Source organism: Centroberyx gerrardi, chromosome 12 (genome assembly GCF_048128805.1).
Source record: "Centroberyx gerrardi isolate f3 chromosome 12, fCenGer3.hap1.cur.20231027, whole genome shotgun sequence".
Lineage (NCBI taxonomy): Eukaryota > Metazoa > Chordata > Actinopteri > Beryciformes > Berycidae > Centroberyx > Centroberyx gerrardi.
In genome coordinates, this window is record NC_136008.1 from 11,710,128 (window position 1) to 11,721,709 (window position 11,582).

Here is an 11,582-nt window from a genome sequence, read left to right on the forward strand (position 1 = left end):
TGTCGGATACTGAAAGTAGGACTACAAAGCTGTTTCAAAAAGACAATTTTATTGACATTCATTAGCTCAAAAAGACAATGTTATTGACATTCATTAGCTCTGAAAAGTCAGTTTCAATACTGGAGCAGGAAAGGGAAGCAGCCAGCTTCAGCATAAGACTTATCTCAAACCAGGGGTGCAGTGAACAATTCTGGGCCCCTCCCACCCCAATGCATTTACAGTTTGTGGATCCCCAAAAATACAACCCCCCATCCCCCATCCCCCTCTGTCTCAAACAAACCACAATTTACAAATTTCCAACAATTGCATTTTCAAAGAAATCCCACATATGCATACATTTACATTGCATTATTGCAACCATAGCGACTTTATTGCTATCATCCTCCACTTCTGGCTTTTTTTACCCAAGCATGTTAAAAAAATGCAGGCTGATGTGTAGTTTCAAGACTTTCCCGTTGTGTAGTTTTTGCCAGCTGCACAGAGGTTTAGTTGAACTGAATGGCATCCATCTGGCAGATGCGTTTGTAGATGTGTTCACAAGGAACATCAAACCATGTCCTTGCATGGCTGTCTAAAACAGCACAGTCCTCTCCATGCTCTCCTCCTGACTGGTGGTTATCTGGCTCTGAGCCCCACTCATCCCAATATCTGTGACAGAAGGAGCGAGAAAGAAAGTGGGATAGATAGGGCAAGCTATAAATAACAACAGCGAACAATGCCTTCAGACGTTAAAAGGCCCAATCTGTATTTGCAGTACGACATCCCCTGTTTAAACAGGCTCACTGCCGGATTTGTTACTGGATTGATGAGATTTCTTCACTCTGAAAATCTTAGGTTTTGATATAAGGACTGACAGTATGTAGGCCTATCTGCTGAATGTGAATTTTACATGTATTTTGATGTTGTAAATGTTACTGTACACTTGTAATATTGGTAAACTCCATCGTAAAACAGGCTGGTATTTTGAATTCTGTTAAGTTCTTCTGGGACATATGAGTATATCCTCAAAACTTAAATGGTCAAATGATTTCAGGATGGTATTTTTAATTAATAAATAATTGTATCACAAATAAATAATAGATATTCGAATAAGACGGTACTTGTTCTGCAGTGTTGTGTTGTCCACCCATCTCCAGTCTCCTTCCTTCTCCATATCAGACAGGCCGATCCAGAAGTGGTAATCAAATCCACCGATTCTTTTGGCTTCTTTTTCCAGAGCATCCTAGAAATAAACACAGTTGTTGTTTTGTATGCACACACACACTCGTGAGGACCTTCCACTGACATTTAAAAATGTTGCAGAAATGCCCCCCCCCCACATACACACACATACACTCTCACACAGTGTCATGGTCTGTTGTTTTCCTCTCTTGTGGACAGTGCACAGTAACCTACCTAATTAAGGGGAATGAGGAACACCTGTGCCGGTCTGCAGGGCTCCATAGACAAAGTGCTCATGTCGTTTGTTTGGACAAGTTCTGTTCAGTTCAGTCTTCTGTCTTTTCTGTTGACTTTTATGTTGGTTGTGTTTTTTTAAATCAGGTTTGTAGCATCCCACTTTTTCCATTTGGTTTGGTTTCATTAATTAGTTGAGTAACTCTATTAGTGTGTTGTTTGAATTGGTTTTGTAGCAGAGGTAACCCCCCCACCCCCACTCCTCACACACACACACACACACACACACACAGAAGAACACCTACATGCTGTTCCATGGTGTGCAGTATGGTAAGATGGCTGCCCATCTCCGTACAGCTGTCTCTGCTCTTCAGCCAGTCTAATTTGTCGTTGCTGAAGCTGTAGCATTTATCTCCTATATGAAGCCAGCCTTCAGGACACTCCCTGCACTTCGTCACTGCACAGAAAGAGAAACAAAAGGAGGGGGACAATGAAGACAGAGGGAAAGAAACAGATGTAGTAAAAGATCATGTAGCTGTGTGTTGTGTCGATGTTCTCTTGCCTTTCTGTGAGCAGCTCTGGCCCAAGTGAGTGTAGTCGTCACACAGCTGGATGTAGCGTCTCTGCATCGAGTTCAGCTTCAGAGTCAGAGCTGCAGACTCCAAGGGGGTACCAGGCACAGGCCTGCTAAACACTGACAGAGAGAGAGGAAGATTATGTCTGCCATTATGTCTAACACCACAACAGTTCATTTACTCAAGGTGTTATAAGGAGAAAAGGAAAAAAACTATCAATTTTGCTGCAAAGTGTGTCTAAATGTCACCAAATATGGGAGAAAATGTAAATATTGAGAATGATTTTGTAAATTTGTCTTTTAAGAAATCTACCTGCCATCCCTCCCAATATCCTATATTGTCCTATTCCCAATTACACTGAATGCATTGAATTGTTTTTATATGCTACGATGCGTTTACATGATGTTGTTTTTATGTGCAGAATCTGTAGAATTGTTTGTCTATTATTCATTATTTATTTGATTTTATCCTTTTGCAAATGCTTTGGCAACATAGATCCTTTCTCTGTCATGCCAATAAAGCAGATTTGAATTTGAATTTGAATTATAGAGAGAGACAGAGAGAGAGAGAGAGAGAGAGAGAGAGAGAGAGAGAGAGAGAGAGAGAGAGAGAGAGAGAGAGAGAGAACATAATGCAGTTGTCATGCTGCTCATCTACTACCTTCCCCCTCTTTAAACATATGATGCTTTTTGGAACAGTGCATCTCTGCCTGATTATGTTGTGGGTGTTGTTGAAAGAATCACACTGTATTAAATAAGCTTATACAAGCTCCCTTGTGCCTGTAAGAAATCAGCGTTTACAATGTGAATTTCATTGCCAATTCAAATATATTTCAGCATCTGCCTCTGTTTATTTTTTCATTTCCCTTTTGTCTACTGAGAAGACATTTACATAACACTTTCTACGAAGACTATTTCATGTAACATAAAGACATAACGATGAAGAATATAATTACAAGGCCTTCACTAAGAGATAAAATGTAGTCATGATTCCTGATGAACATGGTTATTAACACAAATAATATTATGCCATAGTCATATCACTTGATAAAGTGTTGTGACTTGTGAGGTCAGATGATATCAAAGTCCATGAAGCTGCTTGTAGTGTTTCACATTGAATTATATCATTTGAGAGTTTCATGAAGATCTTAATTAATAGTTCTGACTGATAAAACCAATAAAACATTTGTTGGTTATTTGTTGGTATAAGCTGCACAAAATACATTAAGGTGCTACCGCTATAAACGATATTTCAACATCGTTTTCGGTTTCATTGAGGTTAGTGAAATTAAATGGTAAAATGCACTAAAGATTTAATATGGCTACACACACACACAGTCCCCATGTGATTCACTTAAACCAAACGTTCACAGTGAAGCTGATGGTCTATTATAAAGCATATAAACAGCACTCAAAGTAAAGTGAAAACATTTATAATACCAGTTTACTTGACCCGCAATGGTACTACTTAATTGTCATGAGTATTAGTGTAATCCGTCATGATCTATAATGTGTGCTTGTGTTTATAACCATGTCCATAAAGCATAATGACTGAATGGTAGCTATTAATAAATATATACTTTCTCCATCAATGGCCTTACAATTCATCACACAGTCGTCATCGAAAGTGTGTTTTTGTTTTTTTTCCTTGTAGCACCCAATAATGTAATAATTTCCTGAAAATGTAATAACGCCTGAAAATTTTATAAAATTTGCACTTAACTTGATCGAAAATGTAATAAACCCAATAGTGTAATAACTTGACCAATAATGTAATAAAATGTCCTGACTGATACTGTAATAACATTTTACCGATAATGTAATACCTTTCAATATAATAAAACCCAATAATGTAATAACTTGACCAATAATGTAATAAAATGTCCTGAGTGATATTGTAATAACATTTTTACCAATAATGTAATACCTTTCAAGTGGGTCATTTTTTTTTCAAAACTGATGATGTTCATTTTCAGTCCAGAGCTCTACATTTTGTGTTTTAAGAATTTAAGAATGTTATATACATTGGATTTGAAATGAAAGAATGACTATTAGGTTAAAGTGCAGACTTTGAGCACCATACAGCCATATGCACATAGGCAGAAACTCAGGGACATGCAACTACATCCTGGTCTTATTGAGTGGGTGATGGACTACCTCCTTGGGAGACCATTCCAGGTCAGATAAGCTTCTGAGCAGCACTGGGGACCCCAGGTAACTGTTCCCTAAACCTTCCTCTTCACTCTCTATACCACGGATTACCAACTAAACACTGCCTCATGAAAACAACCACAATCCAACAAAACAACTTTCGGTAACACTTCATGTCATTCTGCGTGTTCCTCATTAAGTCAAAATAATAACGAACAGCCAATCATTTTGGCCACTAGGTGGAGCTCTAGTGGAGCTAAACTGAAAATACCTCCAGCACTAGCTACACAAAATACCTCCAGCACTAGCTACACACTGCATTGAAGTTTTCTCCCTATAGGATATGATCACTTGGCAAGGTACAGTATGAAATGTCACAGCATCAATTCCTGCAGATTTCTGTAGGATATCAGAAAGTTTGATAGGATATGAGGATAAAGTGGTAGGCTTCAGGCTAGATTTTTTTTTTATTGACCATGTGTTACATGCTAGTTAGAAGTTGCTGTTAATGCTTGTTGATGCTAACTTCTTATCACATTAGCCAAGGCTAGGCTACTTCTTGAAATAGCTTAAGATTTCTATAGGATATCAGAAAAGAGTTTGATAGGATATGAGGATAAAGTGGTAGGCTTCAGGCTAGATTTTTTTTATTGACCATGTGTTACATGCTAGTTAGAAGTTGATGTTAATGCTTGTTGATGCTAACTTCTTATAATAATAATATTGACAGGCGCTCAGCAGTTGCGTTATTTTCCCGCGCTTGCCAAAACAATTAGGCTGCACTCACAGAAATTTGACAGTACCATTCTCAACGCAAAGTGATGCTAACTTTGCCTTATCAGGAAATAAATCACCAGGGGTGTAAAAAGTACCCAGAAATTATACTTAAATTAAAGCAGTGGTTCTCAAACTTTTTTGGTCAGGTCCCCCCTTTAAAACTAGAAAATCCGTGATTGGATCCCCCCATCATAATCCGTGGGGGTGCAATTGAGTAAAAGTAATAAAGTTTATACTTTTTACAAATCTTCTGATGGTGTCTAATCTAAGATCCACTCTGGTCTAATGGACGATCCTTGCACAACAACCATCAGCATGGGTATGGGCGGGTTCATTTCCCATTGATAGGGATTTTAGTTTAATGCATCTTTGCCTGATAACAATGTACTACTTGTCATCTGTTGTAAATTTCAAATTCTACATAAAACCTAGAGTTTACATTTCCAAACATGAAATATAAAAATAAACCTAAAAATGTTATTACAATATCAGTCAGGACATTTTATTACATTATTGGTCAAGTTATTACATTATTGGGTTTTATTACATTTTCGATCAAGTTAAGTGCAAATTTTATAAAATTTTCAGGCGTTATTACATTTTCCGGAAATTATTACATTATTGGGTTTTATTACATTTTCGATCAAGTTAAGTGCAAATTTTATTAAATTTTCAGGCGTTATTAAATTTTCAGGAAATTATTACATTATTGGGTGCTACATTCCTCCCTTATTGAAATTCTTTAACACGTCTTGTGAGGCATCATTTCCAGATCCTAAACTCTTATTCAATACTGTTTGTGTGTGAGAGAGAGAGAGAGAGAGAGAGAGAGAGAGAGAGGGAGAGAGAGAGAGGGAGGGAGAGAGAGAGAGGGGGGGGGGGAGAGGGAGAGAGAGAGGGAGAGACAGAGAGAGAGAGAGAGACAGAGAGAGAGAGAGAGGGGGAGAGGGGGGTGGTGGGTGATAGATCAAACAAGGACAGCCCCAGTGGTGTTTGTTTTAAATGAGCGAGTGTCCTCACAGCACATTATCAGACTGGGCTGCCAGAGACTCCTGGCCCTGCAGGAGGAATATTTCACAATTATGGACTTTTGTGCTTTTTCTATTACATGACCCTCACTGGACCAGAGAGAGTGGTTTATCTTTTTTATTGCCAATTATGGGTGTCCAAAAGCACACTGTGCTGAAATAAAGAGAGAATAATTAGAGCGAGTGAGAAATAGAACTGAGGCTAATAGTTGGACAGACAGACAGGCAGGCAGGCAGACAGCTGGATATACAGTATGTGTACATATATATAACAGTATATATATATATATGTATACATATACATATATATATATATCCACACAGGTAGACAGGGAGACAGTAGGTCATAAGACAGTGTTTACTTACAGAGAACGGTCAGTGCGATGTTGGCACAGACGGAGGCCAAAAGGCCAAAAAGCACAAAGAGAGCAGTCTGACTCCTCAAACACTCAACGCCCCTCTTCAGTCCCTGGGAGCCTGATTAGACAGAATCGCTGTCAATTTACCATTTCTACCCTCCAGTGTATCCTCCAGACTTTGAGTGAGAGCAGATAGTAGAGCAAAACCATTTGACCAGAATTTGGCTTTACTGTACACAGCGTTGGGTATTCTCAAAAGACAACTTGTCCGCTCAAATTAGGTCAAGTGGATACTCTCTTTATCTCCCACTATCACATACACACACATACTGAGAATACCTGCACAAACTCATAAACACACAATCATTATATGTAGGCTACATCTACACACACACGCATGCTTGCATTCACACACATGACATACACCATCACAAGGGTGCACATGCTCTCACACATGTTCCTAGGTAAATCTCTCTCTTTCTCTTTCTCTCTCTCTTTCTCTCTCTCTCTCACACACACACACACACATAAATATACACACAATACCATGGTTGTGGTTGAGGATGGACCTGCTCCCCGTAGTTGACGTTTCCTCGGTGACCTCCTGCAGGCTGGTGTAGGTCTCTCTGTCCTCCATGACTGTATAGCGCCCTTCCTAACACACTTCCTTACTGTTTCTCTCTTTATACCTCTTCTTACCCCTAAAGACTTTGGTGTCTCCAGTCCCGAGCAGCAATATCTCTCTGTGAAATCCAATTTGTCCCTGCTGCTTGATTTATAGAAGTGCGCTCCTCCTGCCTGCACTGGTGCAGTGTGTTAAACAAATGTGTTCAGAGAACTTGTTAAACTACGCTACACTGCCCCCAATAGAATTAAGTTGCGAAATAATTTGAACTTTCTTTTTTTCTGTAGAAGAAGATCTGTTAGTCCAGACTGGGTTCTTGCCTCACATTGTTGGCTCTATTTGATGTGTCTCTGCTTGTTGCTCTGGAGTTTCACTGCCAACTCCCCCAGTATTGCGTAAGCCGTACTCCCCAGTAGTTCCCTTGCTCTCTAGCTCTGTTTGGAGTAAGTGCTGATACTGGATATGACAGCTGTGTGATAGAGGTAGGTTGACGCAGGGTAGTGTGTGTGGGTGTGTGAGTCAGAAAGGGAGGTAAAAGTTTTCTTTTTAAATAGGAAAAAAAAAAAAACAGTATCTTCAACTTCCTGACAAATGAAAAAAAACTGGAACTGTGACAAGAGAGTGGCGGGAAAGCAGCTGCGAGGTGCGTGTGTGTGTTTGTGTGTGTGTGTGTGTGTGTGTGTGTGTGTGTGTGTTTGTGGGGAAGGGCAAGGCTTTGAATCAAGTGGAAACTACGCGGATTCAAGCCATAAAAAGTTGTTGTAAGACCAGAAATTTAGCACAAACCCCACCAAAACTAACACAGAGTTCAACAGTAAATACTCCCCCTCTACTTTAATTAGTTTTGTTTGAATAGAACAACTGCATAGGGGTGGAACAGCTGACAAGGGCCGGGGGAATAAGGTGCCAAGAAAAAAAGAAATGTGACATATACAAAAACGCCTTGACAGACTGTTGGAGCAAGAGAGTGGGCATCTGGTGTGTGTGTGTGTGTGTGTGTGTATGGAAGTGTGTGTTACTGTAGAGGTGATATTATTGCAGCTGCTCTACTAATGACAAGAATACAAATAAACCCCCCCCCCACACACACACACACACACACACACACAGTGCTGCTCAATGCTGAGTCATACTTTTCAGGCTTCCCCGTCTGCTAATATAGTGAAAAAGCAAGAGACGGGGAGAGAACTTTGGTTATGTACCATTGGTAAATAATGACCAAGCTGCATGACAGAGCTGCAGTGGAGCCGTCATCAAATGTCTGTTTATCCATTCCAATATGGCAGGTCATGAATGGTTCAGCTGCAAGATATTGCACCATCTGAATCTCTGTACTTTGATCACCCGTTTTCACGCTCCAATCTGTCCAGTATATTTCTGCAATCTGTACTTTCCATTCCCCTCCCCTTAATACACAAATATCTCAATAAAACGCACTGGCTGAACAAGAGAGCTAAGAGAGAGGGAAGGCAAAGTTCGTGATATAATCTACCACTTGACAAATATGATGAACTTCCCAAATAAGCAAGGTAAAACTTTCTTATGCGAATACAGTGAATGCCTGTTTGTATGCATGAGTGATATCTGTGTGTTTTCAGGTCTGTGTCTGTATGTATGTGCGCTAATGCTGCAGTTGTAATGCTCAAGTTGTACGTTTGTCACTATGTTCTGCTCTCCCGTCCGTCTGATCAGGCACCCTGGATGTCAGAGGCCGCTCCGTCCTCTTTGCGCTGATCGGCCTGTTGATTTCCAAAGCCTCCGCTCAGGCTGCAGAGACTGCGGCCGGTCCGGAGGGAGAGCTGTCGTCTCTGAGGCTGAGACTGAACTCTGTGATGCATCGCTACAGACTCCTCTGTGACCACTATGCCAGCCTGGCACCCAACTGCTCAGCTACAGGTGCGTCCCTCTTCCAGGTTTCAGCAGATGAATGATAACTCATCATAATAACTAGCATTCTTCTATGTCTATCAGGGTTAGGGCCATTCATGAATTGAATTTGGAATGCATGGTAAATTCCAATTCAATTCTTGGAGTTGGAATGTGAATTGCACCCAGCTCTAAGGAAACAGAAATGGAATTGAATTAGAATGACAGGAAACAGAATTGAATTCCATGAAATTCCACTTCTAAGAGAGGTTAACTTGACTTGCTAAACATTATTAATCATGTTCATATGAGTCATATGAATCAAATAAAATGCAGTTAAATAAAATACATTCAATCATAATGTATGTATTAGGATTACATACGGAAGAGGATTAGGGCCACAGAATTCTGAGATTTAAATCAGAATTCTGAGATTTAAATCAGAATTCTAAGAATAAAGTCAGAATTCTGAGAAAAAAGTCAGAATTATTTTTTCTCAGAACAGTGCTAACAATACAATTTCACGTATACCACCATAACTGTGTAGGTCTTGACACCACTTCTAGCAAAATTTTCAACAATGGGTAGTTAGTCAGTCAGTCAGTCAGTCAGTTAGCTACTTTCGCTCTTCTAGGCCGGTCCCATGGGCCCAATTTCCAATTCCAATTCAATTCCAATTCTGTTTCATGTAGGTTTTTGCAAATTCCAATTCCTCAGTTGAATTGGAATTGATGAGTTCATTTATGAATTGACCCCAACCCTGATGTCAATACAAGTTACCTTGCACTCACGTGCATCTTTCTGTAAACTGCTGGCTTGACTTTGGGTTAGTTCACAAGGTTGTGTTTGTTTGATTATTCCATCTATTTCCATCTTTCTGTCTCCCTCCCTGCTCACAGTGTTCAACTGCACCGAGTGTCCTGAAGGATGGCTTCATTTTGCGGATAAATGTTATTTCCTCAGCACCGACAAGATGGACTGGTCCAATAGCACAGACAGATGTACAGAGATGGGCAGCCATCTTGCCATCTTGCATACCAAAGAACAGCATGTTAGTATATTCATGTTTGTGTGTGTTTGTGTGTATTTCTGTACTTGAATGTGTATGTTTGTACACATACTGGCTGCTCTAACTTTGGCTCTGATCGCATTTTCAGGAGGCCCTGGAAAAAGAAGCCATAAGGATTGGGGGATTTAATAGTTACTACTGGATTGGCCTGACCGACACAGAGAATGAAGACCAGTGGAGATGGGTGGACAATACAACACTTCATAACCAGTATGTATAAAGCAAGTGAAATAAACACACTCTATTGCTGATAAGACAATACACCTACTGTACTGTCTATGCACTCTAATATCTACATGCACAAATTATACGCCAAGAATTTACATAGTCTTACAATGGAGACACAGGCTTTAAACACATTGTACTGTTGTTGGGTGTATTGCAGGCAGAATATCTTTCATTTAGGTATAATGCATGTAGCATTCACATGGCTTGGTTAGAGTGTAAATGCTGCCTGTGCCACACAAGATTTATTTTCTGTATGTTCATGTGTTACAGGATAGCGTTTCTTTAATAGTTATTATCACCTCAAAAACGTCTAATGTCTGTAAGCACCTGCCTTGAAAAACAGCTCAACATCAGACTCAATAACAGAATTGTTAATTACACTTGAGAAGGATTCATTGAGCCTGCCAAGACCCTAAGGAAAGTTTCTGATGTCTGAGTCAAAGTGTTTTGAGCGGATGCATGGAGCTGAATCTTGTCAGTAGGTGTTTATACAGTATGTGCAGACTTCAGATGTTTCTAACAGCGAATTCTTCTGCGGCTTGACAACGCTACACTCAAACAGTCTGACGGCTTTGTGGGTGTGGAAATGGGTGTAGGCAAATTTGGTGCTATAGGGCCTATTTCCAAATAAATTCTCAACTGTATGCTACTGACTTTATAAATACATATAGGTTGTTTTTCTGATTTTTTTTTTAAATTAAAGGTAATATGGGTTGTGGGTATAACTGTAGGCCTAATTCCATTTTGTTTTACTTGTTGAGAATCGTCATCGATAAAGGATATGTGCACAAAGTAGACGCTTGGATTTTTTCAACGCTCACCTTCCCACAATCCTCCACAAAATTTCTACGCCTGATCTCATTCAGATGAATAGGGAGCTTCACTACACCTGTGAACTTCGCTGTTCAATGGACGTTCACCCTAAGGAGATAACAATTGAAGTGGTGATATTCTCTAATGCGTGAACATCAGGTGTAGCACAGATACTTCAGGTAGCATCGCAGCATTGCAGGAACCGGTTCCCTATAGGATAATGGCAGAAATCCTACTTCATACACACACACACACACACACACACACACATACATAAACACGCACTGATTTTCTTTCTTTCCTTTCTGATTTTCTTACTATGCAGATATTGGAACACATGGTACAAGCAGCCAGACAACCACCCCTCCGCTGGGACTGAGGGGGAGGACTGTGTGGTGCTGGACAGCCACAGTCAGACCTGGTACGACGTCCCCTGTTCCTTTACTTATCCCCGAATCTGTCAGATGGACGCCATGCAGCTCCACTGAGCCACACACCTACTGGACCACCAGCCATTTAAAATAGAGCTTCCTACCGTAGGCTGATTAGATTTTATTGGCAGACTTACTGCTACATCTATGATAGTGACTAATGTTTTTAGTCCCTCTCATGCCAGTGAGTTTTGTAACGATGTACAAATCAACAATCCTATTTCAATAAAATCATATTTTTTATTGAATTATTGTATTATATATAT

The 11,582-nt window shown here is 39.9% G+C and overlaps 2 protein-coding genes across 3 annotated transcripts; one reads left to right on the forward strand and one right to left on the reverse strand.

Moving 5' to 3' along the window:
* Positions 1–30: 30 nt before the first annotated feature.
* cldc1 (C-type lectin domain containing 1) lies at positions 31–7,282 on the reverse strand. 2 transcript variants are annotated; one of them, XM_071909001.2, is made up of 6 exons: positions 6,831–7,282; positions 6,292–6,402; positions 1,958–2,089; positions 1,701–1,852; positions 1,101–1,222; positions 31–648 (listed from the first exon to the last, which is right to left on the reverse strand). In XM_071909001.2, exons 1-6 carry the CDS (start codon positions 6,919–6,921, stop codon positions 486–488), a joined length of 771 nt encoding a protein of 256 aa, XP_071765102.1. In that variant the 5' UTR covers positions 6,922–7,282; the 3' UTR covers positions 31–485. The 2 variants fall into 2 exon arrangements, with proteins under 2 accessions (XP_071765102.1, XP_078143279.1); XM_078287153.1 differs by lacking the exon at positions 6,292–6,402 and having other exon boundaries at positions 6,831–7,280.
* Positions 7,283–8,360: 1,078 nt separating this feature from the next.
* Positions 8,361–11,545, forward strand: LOC139919403 (C-type lectin domain family 4 member E-like). Its single transcript, XM_071909139.2, has 5 exons — positions 8,361–8,438; positions 8,602–8,805; positions 9,675–9,826; positions 9,933–10,054; positions 11,211–11,545. The coding sequence occupies exons 1-5, from the start codon at positions 8,414–8,416 to the stop codon at positions 11,371–11,373; spliced, it is 666 nt and encodes a 221-aa protein (XP_071765240.1). The 5' UTR covers positions 8,361–8,413; the 3' UTR covers positions 11,374–11,545.
* Positions 11,546–11,582: the final 37 nt, after the last annotated feature.

Excerpts from the sequence above, each read along its gene's own strand:
- cldc1 (XM_071909001.2), bottom strand. The coding sequence starts at position 6,921 with ATGGAGGACAGAGAGACCTACACCAGCCTGCAGGAGGTCACCGAGGAA. Across the intron at positions 1,223-1,700 it reads TGCACACCATGGAACAGCAT|GATGCTCTGGAAAAAGAAGC; the intron begins GTAGGTGTTCTT and ends GTTTATTTCTAG. Across the intron at positions 649-1,100 it reads AACACAACACTGCAGAACAA|ATATTGGGATGAGTGGGGCT; the intron begins GTACCGTCTTAT and ends CTTCTGTCACAG.
- LOC139919403 (XM_071909139.2), top strand. The coding sequence starts at position 8,414 with ATGATGAACTTCCCAAATAAGCAAG. Across the intron at positions 9,827-9,932 it reads TGCATACCAAAGAACAGCAT|GAGGCCCTGGAAAAAGAAGC; the intron begins GTTAGTATATTC and ends TCGCATTTTCAG. Across the intron at positions 10,055-11,210 it reads AATACAACACTTCATAACCA|ATATTGGAACACATGGTACA; the intron begins GTATGTATAAAG and ends CTTACTATGCAG.